The following is a 23,387-nucleotide window of genomic DNA, read 5'->3' as shown; positions in this document are numbered from 1 at the left end:
CTAAAATGAATCTTATCACTGTACTGAATATTCTTCTGCATGGACAAACACACTGATCAGATAGGGAAAACTGATGTTTATGTAATTTCTGAATTTTGATTAAAAAGATAATGTCAACTGAAAAATACACAACATGTTTTAATTACAGGTAAATCTGGAATGACAACTTTTACATTGTTTTTCTTATTTTACAAGTGGTTTTGCTATAATTCCTTCATTCCTAAATCAAAGAGAAGCCATATTTATGTAGTTTAAACTAAATATAGTTTATGGTTTATCATTTAAACAAACAAAGCAGTTTGAAGCATTCCCTTATTTTAACTTTACTTACAGCGCTGTGACCATTTTAAAGTTTTCTGTTTATTTTAAAATAATGTTTCATCTTGAATTAAAGTTTTTTCTCCTGTTTTTCTTTTGTGTGTGTGTGTATATATATATATATAAATGTGTGTGTGTGTGTGTAAAATAAATTACATTTCATCTCAAGTATACACAGCAAATCCAGGTTAGCTATCACTCCATAATCTTTTGGCATATTTACATGAAGGCAAAACTTTAGTTAAATTCTAATCAACAATACTTGATAAAATATCAACAGTGTCCTTACCTGAAACTTGATGGATCAGAAACATCTGAATCAGTTTGATTTTTTTTCACCTGCCAAACAGAAACAATAAAACTCCTTGTTATTTTAACACGGTGTTACTGTCCAGGCCCATCCATGACACAATAGATATTGTCTGAGAAAACATTATTATTATACTTTAGCAGAATGGGAAAAGAGGAGACCCAGCAACAGAGAGGCACATTGTCTCTAGGTTAAACCCTTCTACTGTTGTTTCCTCCTTCAGGTCTTCCCTCCTCCCAATGTCAGAGGAAAGCAGCCAAATGCCGGGAAGGTGATTCATCATTGGCCTACGACAGCTGCAAACTGGATTAACCCTCCCCCAATCAACATGCAAAGCAGCTTAGCCAAGGTAAGCTAAGCAGGAAGAGATGCCTGGAAAAGGTAGCTGCTGGAAAATGAACTTGTTGAATGGAGGTAACTCAAGCATAACACCCCTAGCATCTTCAGAGGATCTTTCATCTACCATTGACACTATCTGAAATACATCTCCACTCCCACTCCCTGAACACTGACAGTTTCTAATGATCATCATGGTGTATTCCAGCAGGCTTGTGTCAGCTCAACTCTGCAGGGGAACTTTTCAAATTATAGTAATATTGTAAGACAAAGCAGTAGTTTTACCGAGCAGACAGGTAACAGCGAGAGAATAAGTGATGAACTAAAAAAGGTAAGTAAAGCATTTAATAATCAAATGCATCTGAGAGACTGAGAGGGGAACCACAACATGTTTTAAAAACATACGTTCACAGTAAATTCAGTCAAATTTAAACACATTCAAATATGATTTTGATTTGAAGTAATTTATTAATACTTTAATATATTACCATCTGATGCTAGAAAAGTATTAACACATCAGGCCATCACATTTGGTTATTTTGACTATTTTCTACCACTGTCAATTATTTCACACAAATCTCTTATTATTTTTATTAGTTTAGTAGAGAGCCGGCTGTCATGCTTAAAGCCTCTAATAGTCTTTCCATGAATGAAATGTTGCTGATAAATCCTGTTTACCAATGCAAAAAAACAATCAGGACAGCTATTGTCTATGAACCAAAACAAAAGGACATTTGCATAGGTTTGTTTTATCCTACTGTTTTTGTTAACAGCGACCGAAACCCTATTTTTTAATGAGTGTGCATTATCTCTCTCTGCTCAGGAGTGAAAAGCTGTGAAGAGCAATCAGTAATGATGCAGGTCTTTCCACCACAGCCAATATAAACTGCCAGCAGGTGATATAGACCAGGTGAAGAGAGGCTGTGGCTGGAAAGCAAAAACAAAACCCTTCTTCTGCAAAGCCTTATATATATATATATATATATATATATATATATATATATATATATATATATATATATATATATATATATGTGTGTCTGCATTCAGCATCTTTGATGTGCATTTCAATTCAACCTGAACCGACTTCACTGTGATGATTACAGAACAAAGCCAGGCAAGATGAGGCACTCTAAGTGTCATCAAAATAAGTTAAGCACGCCTCACTTATGTCTGTTTGTTCACCGCTTCACTTTACTTATTTCAAGAATTGTACATTTCCATTAGCCTATATTATAAGCCTTTTAACCATTCATGAAGCCAACATGCTGGCAGTCCAACACATCTTAACCCTAAAGACCACATAGCTCATTTACATGAATTGTTCAGATGTCACTGGACTTTTCTTGTGTTGCTTATTAATGATTTAAATAAATTAATTTGAATTATGATGTACAGTAACACTTCTGGCACTGCTATATATTAACAATAACAAGGATAGAAGATGTTTTTCCTAATAGTTACATTCTCCCTATTAGAGATACAAAGTCAGTGGTAGTTTTTCAAATTTTATTTTTCAGCTGATCAGACCTTTTTTTACTACAGTATTCCTAGTGAAAACAAATTATTTGCATGACAATGACCACATTAAAATCATAAATGATAGTGGCTTAAATATGAATATATTATTACCACTATAATGTATTTCAAATAAGCGATTACTGTATTTATATATACACATGATACATGCATGTGCCTTGTTGCATTTTTCCACCCCAAGTTTACAGGCTTTTAATTTTATGGGGTAAACTATACATATTTCTTTGAGTCATACAGATTATGCAAACCATGTGTTGTGTGTTACCAGGTTTAAAAAACAGCGCTTTAATCAAAATAACTTTTAAACAACTAAATCCTCACTTAAGCTGGTCAGCTGAATCCACATGGTGGCCAAGGGAAAATAAATCTACTCACAAAGAATGTAGATGCAGACAACAATTGGACACAGATGTGAGTGGAATTAGTCACCGTTTACAAAACGTTACACTTCACTTGTTTCTTTTTATCTGGGCATCAAAAGTAAACATAAATACAGCTATGATAAATTAGCAAATTTTCTTCAGGCAGTAAATAATAATAATAAAAAAAAAACATACATAAACTAATTTGGATGCATAGGTTAGTGTTCATTTTGTCTGGGTATTATTTTCATTTTTTATTAATTGCACACAATACTATTTATGTTATTTTTTTACAAACTATTGTAAAAAAAAAAAAAAAAAAAAAGCTGACCACACCTCTTTTAATTTTACTAAGTATGAACATACAAATGCTTATTTGTGTTTGTTTTTTTTTATTTATTTTAAGACATAAAGAAACTAAAATGTTTTTAAAATATCCATATCATCAAACTTGCATTTTTTCTTTACATCTGAAACTTACTGTCGCTGTATGTAAAAATAACTGTAAACCCTAAAACAACTAAAACTATTTCACAAGCTTATGATAATCAGAAATATTTAGCAAGGATAAGCAAATACAGTTTCCTCAGCAGACGATTCAACTGGAATGTAGATGAATCAGGGAGAGCACAGTAAAATGACTTTTCGATTTTCACTTTTCTTTAATTAAAAGTGTAATTCTTCACAGATGTGTGGGTTGTTGATGTTCAATTTGTCTCCCATTTTGCTAAATCTGACACAGTGCTCTAACAATCCACTGAATAGCTACATTAAATCTGTTAATACTGTGCTCTTCAACCCTCAAAATTATTTCCAGAAGGCAAGCTCACTTTGAGAGCCCATCAAACAAGATTTAAGGTACACATTTTATCACACTCTCCCTACCGCAGAGCCAGGGGATACAGACACAAAAGTCAGGACTTTTTTTTTTTTTTTGCACTTTGTTATACTTTGCTAAATTTCAAATTAGAAGCATCTGATAGAAAGTCATGCGTGAAGCCAGAAAGATAATAACACACTGCGAAAAGTAAACTATTAATAGTATTTGAATTAAAATTTCAGAAAGATACAAAATACAATACATTTACAGGAGATTGAACATCTTTTTTTACCATTTCCATTTTTCTAGTTGCAAACTGCTTAGTTTACCCACACTAAACATATAAAAAGGATGAATAATAATAATAATAATAATAATAATAATAATAATAATAATAATAATAATAATAATAATAATCAATAAAAACAGTATGCTACCTAAAAACGAAGGACCAAATTTACAAATTTAAAACCAACTACTGACAGAATCCAAACATCTTTATTTTCTTTAAAAATAAATAATAATCTTATATATATATATATATATATATATATATATATATATATATATATATATATATATATATATATATATATATATATAATTATTATAATATTATATCATAGAAGTGATTGTGAAGTTAATTTGAGACACTCAATTCTCATATCCTTCTCTTTTGGCAGCATATTCCAGAGACAAACAGCATCATGTTAATAAAATAACACACATCTGTATTTAGTAAACAACTCACCTATCTAATTGCTCAGTATGTGCTTTAGGCTTTTGCTTCCTCTGTCTCTTTCTAATAAACAGCAGAGCTAGGCAGTATCAATTAGCCCTCTGTGTCTATCACCGCACACAATCTTCAGCTTTGAAAGACTTCGGCCGCACACATACGGATCACATTGGGCCTTTAGCAAACATACAGCAGCAGGAGACTGCTGGCATGGCAGTTTATCAAGAAAAGCTTAATTCACAAAATATGAAGGCCTGATACAAACAAATACAACAATACAAATCTGGCAGCTCATTATCAGTTAATTAGAAAAACAGACTGATCATGTAAAATAATGGAAACTGTTTCCCGTTGTTTAAAGACACACAGCAAATGCATTGTTTTATATGGTTATGCTTATTAGTATTATTATTATTATTATTATTATTATTATTATTATTATTATTATTATTATTATTATTATTATTATTATTTATTTTTTTATTTAAATTTCTACTTCTTGAAAATATATTTCACGTTAGTAAAGTACAATATATTTGTTTTACCAGATACTAAATACAGGTGGGGTATTGTTGCTAATCAAGTCATAAAAGATGCCTTTCGCATTATTTCCCCCCAAAATTCAGAAATAAATGTTTTTCATTCTATTATTAATGCCGGGGTTGAAATACTTTCGAATGTTAACAGAAATACATAACATAAACACAAATATATTGCTATTTAAATTGAGCAAACACTAAAAATGAACATTCCATATGAAAACACTTTTACCAAACGTACTACCAGAAACATAATTTCATAGCATGTTGATTTTGAATATATATCTCTGGCTTACTCTCTCTGCAACACGTTCCAGGCTACAGCAGATGCCATTAAATGTCAACTGTTTTAACTGTGTGGGTTTTGTTTATTCTGCCAGCCTGAAAAAGGGTCTCCTGCGGGGATCAGTATGTTTTGCTTGCTGCATGGAAAATTTAAACTTATTAAGCAAAAGGATTTCCTGCTCAAGCAAACTCTGTCAAATACATCCAGCTTGGTTCTATATTTTCAAAAATATTTCAGTACACCTGTCTTGTATATTTGTTTATATGGTTTGTACAAATCAAGCAATCGTGTCATTCAGTAAGAAAATATATCAGCATCATAAAGAATTGCATACTCTACATTATCTACCATACAAAATGAACTGTACTTTTACAATAACTAAGTAACTACCTAGATACGGTCGGCATATAGCATTCTGACATATTATAAGTTAGCCAGATTTAATTGTCATAGTTTGTGGAATATATATATTCCTTTTTTTTTTTTTTTTTTTTAAATAACAAAACAAATAAATGTCAATTTTAGCCAGACCAGCAGATACCACAATACATTTGGAATATTACATTCAATTTCAGCAAAGACTATTCATAAAAGTAAGACATTCATTTTTTGTGTGTAATTTCTAAGAAATGTTTAATTGCTGAACTAAAATAGTATTACTTACTATTACAAATCTTCAAAAAACACACACTATTCAATGATGTAAAAACCTCAAAAGCCTTTTCCAACTTTTCCAACAGGAAACCCTAAAAAACGAAAAGCTTGTATTACAAAATAAAGAACATTTACAGACAGTTCACTTAATTTAAAAAGCAACATGCATGTACTTACAGAGCTAAAAACGGTTGGGATCCACTGACTTTCCTCTATTTCTTACCCTTTTTTAAATTTCCTTCAGGTTTTCCATTTTTTACCATGTCTAAGTGCAACACTCTGCTCTTAAGAACACCTAAGAAGGCCTATGATGGATGCAATATAAGTGTTAAAAGTTTTTAAGCTTTAACATAGCCACAGTGCAGTATCTCTGTGGGGCAACCAGAGCTGGAGTGAGAGCTGTCTGATTTCTGCTGCAGACTGGAGAGTGTCTGAGGAAGGAGAAAAAAAAGAAGCTGCTATCTGAAGCAGCAAGAACTCCTCTGTGGACTTTCACAGGAAGACTAGGCTGGAAGAGGCACTGGGGAATTAGCACCGAGCACCAAGCAGCGCAACACCGGCCCTCCGTATGTCATTTACAGCTTTAAGCAATATAGCCTTTTCCAGATCGTATCAGTGAACCTAAGACAAAGAAATAGCAGATCCTTCATCCATCCTATTTGTTTGCTGAATTTTGTGGTTCTGGTCATGCAGCCTTAGGGCTTTTTTTCTGTTGTTTTTGTTTTTCTAGTTTAGACCACAGCTTTTCTCTTGTGTCTGCTTTACTGGTTTTAACCCGACTAAGAACCTCAGCAGTGATATCTAAGTCGCCCTCACATAAATTCATTATGTAAATTATCGAGCCTCTGCTATCTGGATAGACTGCTGTGTCTCATCAGCCTTGTGGAAGCACTCCTTCAACAAGTAGCAGCTACCAGTATATGTGTAAGTTAATGATTACATTCTGTCTTACATTTTTTAGCAGTTGGTAATTGTTAGCTAGTAGAGGCTTTAATTTCCACGCATGTGTTTAATTCAATTTTCTTTCGAAATATTTAGCATTGTATAATAAATGTTACTGTACATAACTTTTTTTTTTTTTAAAGAAAAAGTACTCATTTCAAATATAAACAATTACTTTTATATATGAAAAAGGTTAACAATTAAGTTAATGGTTCTTGACAGTATACATTTCTTAAAGTTTTTTTTTTTTTTTAGTTTAGCTTTGTTTCCATTATAACAAAATATCTTAATTCACTTTTGAGTTATGAGCATGAGAATGCAAACAGAGAATAAAAAGACAAGCAACGTTGCAAAATTAAAAGCAAGACTCAACTAACTTTTTCAACACCAATTGCTTTTTACAACTGAAAAAAGTGCTTAAAAAACTAGATGAAAAAACTAAATAAAAACACATAAACAATATGTATTTTTTACACAATAAATACATTCCATGTTTTAAAAATGCCTGTATCATTTGAGGTTCTCACCTTACCTTTCAGACAATCACCTACGAAGCACAATATTAACGGTTCTACAGAGGAAACTCTGTCTCGCAATGTATCTGATTGCTGCAAAGTGTACATTACAGTCTGACACCCTCTTCTTTGCAGTTAGTTGAGTAAACTGTGTGGAAACTTTAGAATCAGAGAATGTTTTGCCAGAGCTACACAGCAGCCTCCCGTTGCACATACACCTAGGATTTCATTTTGCTTGTGATCTGCTAAGGAACTGTGGTATATTCACCTACCATATAAGGGAGACCAGGTCAACATGAGCAAACCTTTAATGGGCTGTGAAACCAAAATAAATAGAGCTAGCTGCAGTTTCCCTGTTATAAGCGTAGTAAAATAACAGGAAATATAATTTCTTATCATGTAAACCTATTTACAGTATTTGCCAAAAAAAAGTACCCACAGGTAAACATATTGGTCTGTATTTCCAATTGGATTTAGAAGTGTTCATAAATATCTCAATACAATATTTCTAATGGCCACAGGCATTCATTACATAACTTTATAGTAAGTTAATTTAATTATGCTTATTTTACAGTTATATAAAAAAAAAAACGTTATGTAATTTAGCAAGTGAATTATTTCAGAACTGTACAGTATACTTATTTGCAATTGCTTAAGACCTGTTTAAAATGCATTGTGTTTTCTTCATGTCCTGAAAATTAAAGTGATTCTGCTAACACTTAACAATGAACACACTGCTAGCAATGAGTAAGCTATCATCAAACAACATCTTGTAATATTTTTTAGTGTACTGGACTGTTGTGTTCCATTAACACAAAACAGAATAATCTGGCATGCAAATTATATTTTAGGCTTGGTAGAACTGGTTGAAGGCTTATTCGAATCTAATAGAGATACCAATAACAGTTAACTTGACCTTGCACTGAGGACGTTGTACATCATAGATCTAAAACATTATGAGCCCTTGAAATAGACAATAGATTACTGGGGTCTATTCAAATAAAAAATAAATAAATAAATATTGAAGAAAAAATATATTGTCTGAAGATAAAAAATATCTTCATAATCATAATGTACATTTCTGTTCACCTTTACCTAACACTTTGCATTAAGTCAAATATGTAGTCATTACAACAAGCAAATGTGGACTTGGCAAAACCAGCTGCTAAGTGCGGCACGGCTGACATTTGTGCTAAAAGTCTATTGGCCAAAAACTATATTAAGCTTGAGCTAAAATTAAAAGTCAAGTACATTTTTCATTAAACATATTCAGGACTGGCCTACATGGATCCCGCACCAGAGTGAATTTCGAAGTGTTTTTCAGACTATAAGCTGCTGGCTTTTTAATGTTTAGGCGAGCTTTAGTTCAAAGAAATACCTTATTGAAAATCACATATATTAAACGTAAATACAAGACTAGTTTCACATTTACCTTGGAAAAATAAATATGTTTTTGTGTTACTTTTAATTTTAACAAACACAAATGTTACTTTCATCGACAGAACTAATTAGTGTTTGGAATCAGCTGTTCAGGAAAGCACACATAATTACGGCAACTAAAGAGTGCTTTCAACTGCATAGACTGTCCTGAGCTTATTTGGAAGCAGGATGCTATTTCTCTGTTAAATAACTAATAGCAGTAAATGAGCAGCTCCAATGCGCTTTGATGTTCCACGTTTAGCTTTCACCAAAGTAACACATAAATTGAATAACATGCGATGTTGAATGTCTTTATAGCCTATGCACTGTATCTACAGTATTTTTATGTGAACATTCTAAATATTTGCTTTTAAATGGCTACTATAAAGTTTATACACAGTCATACTTTGTGGGGATCAAGTTGCTTTTCTCCCGTTAGGTCTGTGCATGTTGTTCTGCAAACTCACCCCAGAGATTGGAAATCTGAACTCTGTGCCTTGCACTAATGAAAAGAGCACCTTCTATATATTTATCTAGACACTTAACCAACAAAGTGTTTTTTTTTTTCTATTAACTAGGAGGGAAATAAAGTTTGAAACCTCACAACTTTGTTTGGTCCCTTGACACTTTGCAGATCTTTTCGTCACATGACTATGTAGTTGGTATTGAATATCTGGCACTCCTGGTTCAATTGAATACCCCCTCCCCTCTGTAGTAGAACATTCTTGTTGTGTTACCAAATCAAAGGTCTTACACAGTGGAAGTATCGTATTATTTGAAAACTTCATTTCTTTTATTTAGCTCAGTTTCACCAGATCTAATTGATTGTCTTTGATTATAAAGCCATACAGTTATCATTCTTGGATCACCTGAAAGTTCAATATTTGTGGCCTTTTTTGCTACATATTTAGGCCCCGGTATGGATAATGTTGACCATTTCAAAGTAACAAAAATAAAAGTTTATCATTCTAAATATACAGGGACACATTTCAGTTGGCACTAACACTAGTGGGGAAGACTGCCGTACTGTAGTTCCAAAAGGCAGGTGTGTGTTTTCGTTATAGCATTCTCTTAAAGCTTGGATGTTGAGTGTACTTCTCTTGCTGCACTTTAAAAAATGAGGTATACAAGTGGGTTGAACGCTTCTGTGAAGGTTGTATCAGCTGTGTGGAAATCCATGGAGAGGAGAAATTGGGACCTTATTCTTGCAGACTGGTGCATACAGTATAGGCCCCCAAATAGTCCTGTTCTAGAGATGCTATGTTTTATTGTTATTTGTCAGTTTTAAATTTGAAACAACCTTGTAGATTAGGATCCAAACGCCTTGGTTGTGACAACCCAAACCAACATAGTTATTTTCCATGCTGAATAAATACCCGCTACAAACATGGCTAGTTTGGGTTTGGCCAGACACCCTTCATGCATTTGCTTCCCTGAACCACCAAATCTATTAGTGTTTATGTTTTAAGATACATTTATATATGTGGCTTATTTAAAAAATTGAAAATAATTTAAAAGATGGGTCATCCAATGTGAATATGAGAAAAGCAACTGCTTAATATAAAATAAACACGAATGCACTTTTTGTTAGGAAGCTGTCTAAGTCCCATAGACATCCTTCCAAATTTACCAATGCATCTATTTTAGTATCTTTTGAATAAGGTCCTTACTATAAAAATAAAAAATGATGTAGCAATTCTAAATTGAGAATTAATTTTAAATGCAAATAAATACAAAAATGAAAAATAGAGATAGCATCTTTTTCAACCAGTCTCTAAAAATAGTTTCGCTGCACCCTCAAATACAAATGGGGTAAGTCCCTCTGGAACCTTTTCTGCCTACGCGTGTGAATTGTCCACAAAAACATTTAACAGAAAACCCAACTGTCCCAGACACTTACATTCTGCCCCCCTACATCCAGAGATTTAGCATTCCCAAGCCCACAGCTGCTTTCTGACTTGGTAGTTGATCACCAATGCGATGTGGCAAGTCTCCCAATTAACACAGTGCACAGCAGGGAAGCGCCTTCCTCAGGGATGAGGTTACTGACTGTCCTTCTAAGAAAGGGGAAGAGCAAAACCATCTTTAGTCCCTAAATAGCAGTAAACCATTGCCTAACACACAAACGGGAAAGGGAAAGATCTATCTATTGGGCAATAAAGTATTCTGTGTCTCAATCTCACAATCCAAATTGAGTTTGGAGACACAGAAGTCAAGCTTTACTAAGCTCCAGTGCAAAGTTTCTACAACAACTGAAGTGGACTTGGAGCCAAATAACACTCCTATTTTTGTCTAAATAGTTGCAGAACCAAATACCAGCACCCTTTAAATACTTAAAATATTGTAGGGCACTCTTTGGAGTTTTTTTTACATACTTTTACAAACAAAAAAAGAAATGTAAAGTAGAATTACGGGATTCTGCCCCATTAATTTCCAGTTTTTAATAACCATGCGCAAATAATGCCTGAGGGGAAATATCGTGGCTCATGTGAATAGAAAAGACTGCCTAGTAGTTGCTCTGTGCACTAATGATTCAGACAATTGCTCACCAAGAAGGTTCAGATGACAATGACGTGTAGTTCGGCAGTGTCTGAGTCAATGCCCCCCCTCCCCCTCCCTTAACTACAACTTTATGCCCCCGGGCATTGACTCGGAAGAATATGGTACATATTCAAAAAGGGGTATTGCGGTCCACATGGGTGATTGAGGGCCCCACTTGTTATCTTAAGATGTATTCACCTTGTATCTACATAAATGCAGTATTTAGCTCATGAGTTCTTAGTTTGGGTGCAAGAATTATACCAGAGTAAAAAGTTAACCTGGGTGCTTTTTAAATACATTTTGAAAAAAATAAAAATGATTTACCTTTTAGAGTAAAGTGTGTTGTAATAAGCTCTGGAAATTGTAAAAATAAATAAAAAGATGCAGTACAAAGTTTCATGCAGTAATACCTGAGAATGCCTCAATAAGCTTGGTTGAAAATAAATAAGTTACCCTCCCCCAGGTTTTATGAACAGAGTAAGTAAAACCACCTAAACTTACAGTATGCTGCCAACACCAATCACATGCAACGTTAACTGACTATTCAAAATCCGACAGCTGAGACTTTCTATCTCTGTCTTCCACTGCATGTGCATATAAAAAAGACACTTGGATTATCTTAAGATGGAATGCCATTCATTTTATAGAATCTGGAAGATGCTGAGCCTTACAATTTTCCACAGTCTTGGAAGTCATCCCTGCAAAGTGTGTGGACTTTTTGCTGCTTGCCAGAGCAGTGGGTGCCTCACATCATGCTGGCGTCACATAAAATGACTTGAGGCATGACAAGAAGTTCAAAAATAACCAAAGGTTAATAACCGGGGAAGACGGACTATGTACAGTATGAAACTGATGAAGCAAATGTTAACAACATACCCCTGTGTAATGTCTACATACATTGCTGGGACTTATTGGGTTATAAATGGCATAAATCAAACCAGGCACAGGATCAGCTATGTTATAATTCAAATTACTCTCTTAGTGTTGCAGCAAGTTTTATCAAAAGGCAAACACCCTTTTAGTTTGAGACAAAATAGCCCCTAATTTAACTCAGTTTTACTTCCGACACTATCTACATTCAGTCAAAAAAAAAAAAATACTTGTTCTCAATACTGAATTCTGACATTTACAAACCAGTCCATGATTTTTTGTTGGCTTTCAAAAATGCAAAGCCATATTCTCTGTTGTGTCACGTGTCACAATTTGAAAATAACATTCAACCAATAATTAACCAGACGGTGAACATCAAGTTAATAAAGATATTTCAGTCCTTATAATGATATAGGAAACCCATTGAAAAACTAGTGTTGAAAGCCGAGGATTCCAGACCTTTTATGACCTAATATGTGATTCAGCTGCAGCAGAAAATACATTAAGCGCTATAGTACACACAACTGTATCATAAAACCACAACACAGACATGCCAATCACTTGGTAAAGAAGTCTGCTCATTCACAACTTAGTAGATACAACAAAATGTTCACTTTAAGTGTCGCAACAAAAATGCAAATTGCAATATGTTTGAGCTGCGACTGTCCCATCTTAGTACACCTGCCCCTTATTCTTCTGAATGGTTTAAATATTTCATGTTTGTGTTTTATTTTACATCAGAAGATTGGAATTGTACTTACCGGTAATAGAAGACAAAGTTTACTATAAAAAAAGGAAATATGCATATTTTAAACAAAAAATACACGCCTCAATAAGAGTCTGTATATTTTACTAGGACAAATGCCAAAAGGAATTAAGAATTGTTTATTAAGTTCAAACATGACATTTAAATCGTACACAGTGAATAAAAAATATATTCCCACCTCTTTCGATGCAATTACCATGTTTTTGTATTGTAATTAATAGGTTTGTGGACAGCAGCTGAATGAGTGGAGTAGCTGGAGTAGTGTAGATATTACGGTTCATGTGTAAAATCGGTCATCTATCTCTTTTCCTTACATCAATAATCACTGGCTGGCAACAATTCACAATACAATTCACAATACAATAATACATAGCACACTACATATGATTCTCACTGAAACGCAAAACCTGACTTGGGTTATGCTTTTTTCTAAATGAGTTTAACTTAATAATACTAAATCACACTTAGTAGAGGCATGAGTTTTGCTGAAGAGATGACATTATTACCATACCTAATGCTTGCCCTATGGTAAATTTTGATTTAAAATAAAATCGAGAAAGTGCTTTTTTTTTTTTTACATAAAGCAAAAGCCAAGGGGGATAAAATGGTTAGAAATAAAACCAGAAATCAGTCTCTAATCATGTCTGTATATAGGACAAAACATTAATATATGGTCTCTGCCAAACACATAAATTATTATTAGTAGTCGTAGTAGTATTAATAATAATTTATTAATACTACTACTATTAATATTAATGATTTAGAAATTGACCGGTGAGCTGGTAAATCTACACACATGGTTATTTTAGAGATTGACCGGTGAGCTGGTAACTCTACACACATGGTTATTTTAGAGATTGACCGGTGAGCTGGTAAATCTACACACATGGTTATTTTAGAGATTGACCGGTGAGCTGGTAAATCTACACACATGGTTATTTTAGAGATTGACCGGTGAGCTGGTAACTCTACACACATGGTTATTTTAGAGATTGACCGGTGAGCTGGTAACTCTACACACATGGTTATTTTAGAGATTGACCGGTGAGCTGGTAACTCTACACACATGGTTATTTTAGAGATTGACCTGTGGGCTGGTAAATCTACACACATGGTTATTTTAGAGATTGACCGGTGAGCTGGTAACTCTACACACATGGTTATTTTAGAGATTGACCGGTGAGCTGGTAACTCTACACACATGGTTATTTTAGAGATTGACCGGTGAGCTGGTAACTCTACACACATGGTTATTTTAGAGATTGACCGGTGAGCTGGTAACTCTACACACATGGTTATTTTAGAGATTGACCGGTGAGCTGGTAACTCTACACACATGGTTATTTTAGAGATTGACCGGTGAGCTGGTAACTCTACACACATGGTTATTTTAGAGATTGACCTGTGAGCTGGTAACTCTACACACATGGTTATTTTAGAGATTGACCGGTGAGCTGGTAAATCTACACACATGGTTATTTTAGAGATTGACCGGTGAGCTGGTAAATCTACACACATGGTTATTTTAGAGATTGACCGGTGAGCTGGTAACTCTACACACATGGTTATTTTAGAGATTGACCTGTGAGCTGGTTAATCTACACACATTGTTATTTTAGAGATTAACCGGTGAGCTGGTAAATCTACACACATGGTTATTTTAGAGATTGACCTGTGAGCTGGTTAATCTACACACATTGTTATTTTAGAGATTGACCTGTGAGCTGGTAACTCTACACACATGGTTATTTTAGAGATTGACCTGTGAGCTGGTAACTCTACACACATGGTTATTTTAGAGATTGACCGGTGAGCTGGTAAATCTACACACATGGTTATTTTAGAGATTGACCGGTGAGCTGGTAACTCTACACACATGGTTATTTTAGAGATTGACCTGTGAGCTGGTTAATCTACACACATTGTTATTTTAGAGATTGACCAGTGAGCTGGTTAATCTACAAATTTACCGTTTATTTTATAGATTGACCGATAAACTGGTAAATCTGCACATTTACCGGTTAATCTGTAGATTTACTGATTTTACACATGAAGCGTAACATAGATATGCAATGCTACCCCATTATAATGCGGTTGTTGGGGTCGCCTTCTAACGAATATTGGCATGTTTGTTCCCGAAATGATTTACACTGGCCAAATTAATACTGTAGTGTTGTCTGGTTTTTCAAGGAACACAAAAAAGATACAATCTCAAAAATACATAGCTGAAAGGACTGTGTTTTAAAATAAGCAGGCTTCCATTTACATGTACTGTAGTTGGTTTTGTTGGTACAGTACTTTAATTCAGAAGAAGTATTTTAATTCAGAACAATTTGATTTTGAAAATATCACTTGCCAAAAGAGATGACTGTGGACTGTAATACTGTACATACTTTTAAATCCAGTACGTATTGTAGCAGTATGTAAAATCCCCCATAAACGACCCAACAGCAAAATTAAATCAAAATGTTACCCATGCACAGAACTGAAACTGAAACCATGCACAGAACAAAATCTTCAGATTGGCACTTAAAAACAATACCATACAGGACAGCCATTACTTAAACATGCCGACCTTTAGTTCACTCAACCCTACTTGGACCTTGGCTAACTGTAGCTTCTGAAAATGCACATCTTCTGAAATAATCTGTGAAAGTAAATTGAAAAATAATTGTCTAACAGCGCTGTATCTCGTGTCATAAACTATCACGTCATGGTCTGCATCCAGAAATTATATTTGGAATTTTATAATCCCAAGCCTTATCCTTCTGTCAACAGTCACACACTCTTGGCACACCGCTACACCAGTGTAGTTAAATGAACAGTACAGTACAGATGCTTATGAATGAATGAATGAATGAATGAATGAATGAATAACTGGCATTTGTCAACTTTTCATTAAACATCAAGACAATTCAAAAGAATAGATCCTCAAAATAGTAAAGTAAATTACCCACTTGTTAGAAACAAGATTAAAGTCCACTAGACGTTCCTAAAAAAAAGTGTGTAACCTTTGCAGGGTAGTATCATTTCAATAGTGCCTTTACGGTTGCAAAGTTACAGAAAAAAGCAGTTATTCCTTGCCTTTAAACAAAAGTGTAAATGTGTTAAATACCAATAAAATTATCAAAATAAACTATTAGTTTGACTGGTCATGTCTTTTTATTATTATTATTATTATTATTATTATTATTATTATTATTATTATTATTATTATTATTATTTATTTCTTAGCAGACGCCCTTATCCAGGGCAACTTACAGTCATAAACAAATACATTTCAAGAATCACAGTACAAACACAGTACAAACAGTGTTTGTTCTTGTGTTTTAACAAGGGATAAAGATTAGTCATAACTTTAATAAATATGGGCATAGCATCCAGACAGGTGCTCTTGCTTTTTCTATGTACACAGTGTTTGTAAATTTGAAAAACAACCCATCATATGATGACTATGCAACTTGTGAAATGAAAAGCTTGCTAAAATTCTACATTGAACAACCCAGAACTCCAGTTGAATAATTCATTCTATTAAAAGAAAACTGCATGGAGCGCAATTGACATTCATGTCGTGACACCACCGATACATTCCTTATACATGTATGCAAAAGCAGATTTAGAAAAGGGAAAATGCATTATTAAAGATTTATAAGTAAACAGAATTTAAGACCTTAAATAAATTACATTTGCTTGGAATAGACTGTGTGACAACATTATTCTTTATAGTATATATATATATATATATATATATATATATATATATATATATATATATATATATATACTTCAGCTAACTAATAAAGGGTTCACATTAGTGTGACAGTATGCAATTTACTTTAGTACAACACTCTGGCACAGAGTCTGGTGATATGTTGATACCAAGTTTCTTTTCAAATATGGTACCAATTATTTCCTATGTAAAAGTACATTTACTAAACCAGAACTTAATTACACTACATCTGTAAAACCCTGGTAGAAATCTTATGGATATTTGTAACCCTTGTTTTGCTAGCAGTGCTTTAAAATAGAGTGCAAACTCTTCCTCAGTGCATATACAACACAAGTACAACTATGGACTAGTGTTGTCATAAAAGGATGCAAATATGAAGAAATGTCCTCAATGTCCTTTCCATTGCTATGACCTCCAGGTGTATATTTATTTCTCCTAACCTATTACTAGTAGCCTCAGAGCACTTAATAAACTGCACCTTTTCCAAAAGGAAAAGGTGACGGATTGTAAATGTTTAGCCAGGCTATACATAATTGATTTGCTCCCCAGCACAAATCAACTACTAATAAATAATTAAAATTAATCTCATTATAGGAGATTTCATTATGGGATAATTTAATTAAATGGAAGCCAAAGGGTTTCTGAGGTCTGAAAGCTAGTGCTACTGCCTTCAGCTAATGGTCTGAGGATTGTGAAGAATGGTAATGCACAGGGGTCCATACATTATTTAATGGATTCCTGTGAGTCAGATGAAAGGACAGATCAATGAGAACTTGTCATCTCATCACTGCTTACAAAGCGCTTTCTATCAAACTGCAAAATGTAAAAAAAAAAAATAACAAAATTACCTGCAATTCTATTATTGTACCTAGAGTCAATGTGTCACAATGCATATTTCATATTAATGCAAAAAAAAAAAAAAAAATGAAATTCCATTACTGTACATCAGGAAGCCTACGTTGCCTTATTAACACATTCGAAGAGGTCAACCCTTTACTGGCTAACACACAGTTAGGTCAAGTCTGCATCTAAGTGAAAATTATAATGGGTAATAGCATGTATATTTGATACCAAAAAAAAAACTGATAACGCAGACATGTGGGACCCATTAGCAACCTTTCTTAGCAAGCAGCTCTTTGTGCTTCTAGTCTCCAGAAGCACTTAGAGGGCAAGTATTCCACTGGACTGATGTGCACAGTTATCTCTATAACAGGTGATCAGTTATGCCATATGTTGCTATCTTAACGAAACCTATTGTACTCAATCATACCCAGTTTATAAACAACATCCAAAATCTAGAATGAAATAATATCTGAGGAATGACCTAAAAAAAATAAAGTATTTGAGTACAGAAAGTACAAAAAAGGTTGCAAATACAAGTAGTCCCTCTGTAAATTAAATGGATCTCACTGTGATTACATGTTATGATTATTACAGCAATGCAAATATAGTTTTTTATTTGAAAAATAAATAAATAATATCTATCTAGACAGACATAGATATATAGGTAGATATATATAGATGTGAAATCACATGCTCTACAGTATATAATGTATTGTGTAGGGAGATTCAATGGTTTCTTAGGAAAAGTTTAACAATATCAGCTTTAGCAGATGGACCAGTTACCTCGACTAGACTTGGGGGGTGTGGGGGGGGGGTTCTTCTTGGTAAAGTTAACAAAGAACATCTGGATTTCATTCTGAGTGCATTCAACTATTCATTAAAAAGTCCTGACTGCTCATTTTATTTCTTTTTTACTCAACAATAGCTTGCCTTTTCTAATATTATAACAAGTCAAGCATGGGCCCCCTAAACATCAAAGTGCCAATCTGAAGACCTTGTGAATCCTAAGAAAGAACCAAACTGTACCTTTTTCCTGAGTCCCTCTCCCCCGGCTGACTCGCTGCAGTTTAACTTTTCCTGCTTCCTAAGGGTGTTTATCTTCCACTTAAATGTCCAGCAGTCATTCATCTGGGCTTCAATGAACCTGAATGCTAATAAATTGTAAGAAATGAAACAAGGAGGCCCTCACTTGTTCCTGCAGGGAGGCCAAAAGCAATGAACTCTGTTGAGAGCTTTAAATATTAGCACCTTTGGTGGCAGTGTGTGGTTACTTCCCACAGCAAGTCTGTCTGAAGCCTACAAATTACTTGATTTGAATAAATAAAACTAAAACAAACACATTTGCAAATAAAAACACACTTGTTTCTCATGCTAGTCCCATGTAACACATAAAATAAGTGCAGGCATTTTAAAGACAATCAAATCAAACTTTCTTTACAATTACAGCGTCTTAAGGGAGAGTAAGAATAAAATATATGGTCACATTTCCTTAAGTACAATAATAACTTCAGACTGGTGAATGTGGTAAGATAATATTAGTTATTTCACAAGTCTCAAATACTAGTCTGAACTAGTATTTTCTAATTGCTTAAATTACTTTATATGATGCAATTACATTTGTGGTCAGTAGCACCCAGCCACAGTTGTAACCAGAGTAGATCTCCTTGACTAGTATTCTTGTACAGTGTGGCACATTAGGTTAAAATTCATGAAGCCTTTTACTCCAGTATCACTGTTTTCTTCTGAAAAAAGAAAAAAAACTCCTGTTAATATTACACAACAAGAAATAAGGTTAATTTAAGGTGAACCCACTAAAACTGTATGTTGTTTAATATGACTGGACCAAAGTGATTCTACAGGACAAAAATGCTGCCCCATTGAAAGTCTTGAGATTCAATTGCTAGAAAATGCTGGTGTTGACGGAAAACAAACCAGGTGTGAAGTACTCATCTGTTTGTCTACAGACTAATCTTTATATGTGAAATGAGGGTGTTAAACCCATTCATGGTTCATGAAGTCATGATTTAAAACAGCAAAACCATGAGTCTCTGAAAAGGATTGAACAGTATTAATGAAAAATAATATCTATAGGGTTATAGGACCGCGAACATGTGGTATGAGGAAATAGTGTCACTAGTAGAAGCGAATGGGCTAACGCTGAAAGCCGAGGCTTGTTTACATGTAGAAGTGCCAAAGCCCACTTATAACTCTGCTTTACTGTTCATCTATAAATTACAAAACTCGTCTTCAAGTGTTTCTAACTACGACAAACCTATATTTATACCATCAACTTGAAATAGTTTCTTTAGATTTGTTTAATTTTTGAAATGTCATTAAAGGTGATTGAGGTATGCGACCAACTATAATGTAAATGTTGAGAAAAAAAACAGAACACAAAACGGACACACTTATTTGCTGAAAGGTCCTCAGCAGTCAATAATTTACAACAGCTAAAACATAAATACTAATACCATCAATAATGTTGGATCATCAGAAGGTAAAATTTAAGACAAATGGTGCCTAACCACCTGAAAAATCCTTAAGACATTTTTATAATAAACAGTTGGATCTTCACTTCAGCTCTGTAAGATAATATGCTTGTGGGCATGCCCATCCATTTAAAATATACCAATCTTACCTAAACATTACCATTTAGTGGAAAGAGCAGAATCATGTGTTTAGCTTTGTAATAAGCAGAGATGGCACACAATAAAATAAAGCATTCTGGTTTTAAAATGAATAAAAATTGATTGTGTCCCAATAAAAGTGTTAACTGAATTTCACATAAACATCTGTAGCAGTCTCTGACTCGTTTATTGTGCGGTAATGTAATATAGGACACTTAGGAATAAATGCATCCTCCTGATGAGTTCAGAGAGAATTTCGAAAATGGCCTGATGAAATTGTAAAAATGTGATTAGGTAGAACTGCTAATGACTCTTAAAGCAAAGGAAAATCTTTAAATACAATTAGTTCACCCTCTTGTTCTCTAGATAAATCATATGCAAATTACTGTCATTTGAAAAATGTCTGCCTTGAAGGTAAAGTCATCATTAACTAGAAGGGGTTATAACTAAGAAAAACACACTTCAGCATCCATTAAAAGTTCTTGTTTTCAAAGATGGAACTTTTAGCATTATCATGTATTGCTGCAAGGACGAACCTTCAAAAGAACACCTGGGGTACCTACACACACATGCCCCACACCATTGTAATTTAAGTTATAAAGACCCTTACAGGGCCTTTCCATTTGGTCGCCTTTATCTTCTTAAGTCTTTATCCCAGCCAAATGTAATTTGTTCTTCATTGGTTTATGCTTTGGTTTATTCCATGTCAATATCACCCTATGAACATTACAAAATGCAGTCGTGCATGTGTTTGTGCCATAAAACTGCATCATTGGATTTCCACAGCCAGCTGCACTGCAGCAATATTTCAGTAGGTATTGCCAGATTCAGATTTATATTGGAAAAAGAGGTTACTAAAAAATACCTTTCCAAGACATATGGAAATAAAAATGTCTGTGTACATATGATGACTGCTTTGTAGTAAAAGTACTATTTAGTGTATGAAAATATATGGAAATTCCGGTTCCTAAGTAATTCCCAAGAAATCAAACAAAGCTTCTATAGTTAGTCTTTTCTTACTTAATCTTTTGGGGGTTTCTGTGCAAAAATGGAATTTCAAACACATGCTCTACTAACTATGACATGGTTATGAAATTGTTCTTTTTATTCCACTGCCCTTCAAATCAGATGAAAGACCTGACGAGGAACCATACATATGCTCTCTACAAGCATTTTTGAGATTTTAATTTAAGGGGCTGAAAAAATGTCCCTAGGTACATTACATCAATCATACTTACCTTTTTGTAGGTGAAATAGCGGCAGATACCCACCAGATTATGTAAAGACAAAACACGTCCCTCTTATAACCAGATCCGTGACTTTACACAGTCTCAGATAAACAAATTCCTTTTTTTTTTTTTTTTTTTTTAGCAATTTAGCAACCGTGTCAATATTTTATCATGATGAACGTTGATTTCTATCGCAATAAATGGTTACTTATTGCAACTTTTTTTTAAATCTTTTTTTTTATTTTTTTTTTATCAATTTACAATGAAGCATTGCACATTAGCTGGAAAAAATAAAACCAATAAAGTCTTCAAATCTTCAAGAATTTAACATCACATTTTACATCATATGAACTTCCCAGAGAGTATATTACTTTTTTTAAAAACCTGAGATGCAATAATTCCAAACACTGGTCAAAGAGACTCCACTGGAGCACAGTGCAAGGTCTATGTACTGTCTCTGACCCTGATCTCCGTAGGCGTTTCTCATGTTATTTTCCTAAAGCTGCAGTTCTTCAAATACAAAAATACATCACAAGTTAATCAACCTGCCTCACTGATATATTTCTGACCTTTCTATTTTTATTTATCTTTTTTTCAGCAAAGGTATTAGTAAATTTAGCCAACAGACTTACCACCCAGTGCCAGGGAAACCACTGAAAGCTTTCTTTGTTTAGGAAAAGACAAACAAGCTAAATGACAGCTTTTTCAGGATTACACATGTATTAAACAGCACAAGTGATGTTTGCAATGTGCTTTTGTATTGTTTTTCACAAACAATACAATGCCAGTTGCCTAGCTGCAAGCAACAACTCTTTTCTATTCTGTTAATGCAGGTAATTCACTTGTCCATATAGATTTGTTGCTAAGGTTAAACCCCTGCGTATTCTGGGGCTCTGAATATATAGGTGCCTCAAGCATTGTTTGCTTTTTTCTGTGTTCACAGACATCTGTATCTTAAGCATACATCCTTTTTTTCTGCATTACATTTCATAAACCAACTGTTATGCTTAGCTCAAGAACCTTGGAACATCTGGGGGTTTTAAATATCATATTTTCCTTGGAGTATTTTATTGTTCTGTAAAACAAAACAAACACATGTAGCCTGTGGGTTTTAACAGGGGTTTTCTACACACTATTTACAGTAAAGTTAAACTGCCACTTTAGAGCCTATTAGCCCATTTAGTTTGCCAACGAATCAGAAAAGTGATATAGGCTGGGGGAGGCGGGGAAAAAGAGAGGAAGGAGAGAGAAGCTAATGGCGGATGGTATGCAGGTGATAGCTACACGTGTCATATCCCAAAGATATTTCCTTTGTTAGAAAGCGTATTGTTTTCTGTCAATATAACCGATACGGTTATTAGCCAAAGCAATTGTAACTCACCTGTAGACGTGTGTTTCACTGAACAAGAACGCAAAAGACAGCTCAGTGTAGTCAGCAAGTGTGTTTGTTGCGTGCCTTGTTTGAAATACCAAGAAAGAAAAAAACTGCACTACAATTGTATCTTCAGCTTTCGGGTAGCGCTCAGAGTGACCGCCAAGCTCTAAGTTCCTCCGAATTGAAGCTTTCGCCCCATCTAAGGAAGGGATAGACAGGCTGCCGAAAGCCCTTTATTCACCAGCGTTTCACTGCTTGTGGACCTGAACTCTGAAAAAAGACACACCAGGACTGGAGTGCTGTAAGTGCTGTAACACTTGGATTTCTAACCGGGACACAGAACCGTACAAAATTAATTTGTTGACTCAGGACGTGTGTGTGTCACAGATACACGCAGAGTTGATTGTGTCTGGCTGGATCAGCTCATATGCGGTGCTCCCAGCACAGAGGTGATGATTCTACATTTGAGATTGAGAGAAAGAAGGGACAATCCCCCCACCTTTCTCCCACTTCTAAATGAGATACGAGAGGAAGAAGAGCAGGAAGCGGCTCGTCAAGCCCTCAATGTACCTGTAAAGGAGTTATGACAGCAGATTAAGGCACTCCAAGAGGGGCTTGTCAGCATAATGG

General features: G+C 34.3%; 1 protein-coding gene across 18 annotated transcripts in view; it reads right to left on the bottom strand.

Annotated features, from left to right (window-relative positions):
• The window catches only part of LOC117435640 (eyes absent homolog 1), a 103,330-nt gene that overhangs the window by 41,386 nt on the left and 38,557 nt on the right, over window positions 1-23,387 (bottom strand). For 3 of the 18 annotated variants that reach the window (XM_059017265.1, XM_059017269.1, XM_059017270.1), the window contains exons 2-3: window positions 10,677-10,833; window positions 608-657 (exon numbers count right to left, since the gene is read on the bottom strand). Coding sequence is in view for 5 of the 18 variants with exons in the window: in XM_059017269.1 (XP_058873252.1) it covers window positions 608-632 (25 nt within the window). In the remaining 13 variants the exon portion in view is untranslated. Of the gene's footprint in view, window positions 1-607; window positions 1,700-5,910; window positions 5,993-6,077; window positions 7,005-7,374; window positions 7,586-10,676; window positions 10,834-18,552; window positions 18,628-23,387 lie in introns of those variants that run through there. The other 15 variants (XM_059017266.1, XM_059017267.1, XM_034058973.3 and 12 more) reach the window with 13 other exon arrangements.

The sequence above is a fragment of the Acipenser ruthenus genome, chromosome 3 (assembly GCF_902713425.1).
Source record: "Acipenser ruthenus chromosome 3, fAciRut3.2 maternal haplotype, whole genome shotgun sequence".
Taxonomy (NCBI): domain Eukaryota; kingdom Metazoa; phylum Chordata; class Actinopteri; order Acipenseriformes; family Acipenseridae; genus Acipenser; species Acipenser ruthenus.
The sequence above is the reverse complement of the archived record's forward strand: the minus strand, read 5'-3'. Positions and strand labels throughout refer to the sequence as shown.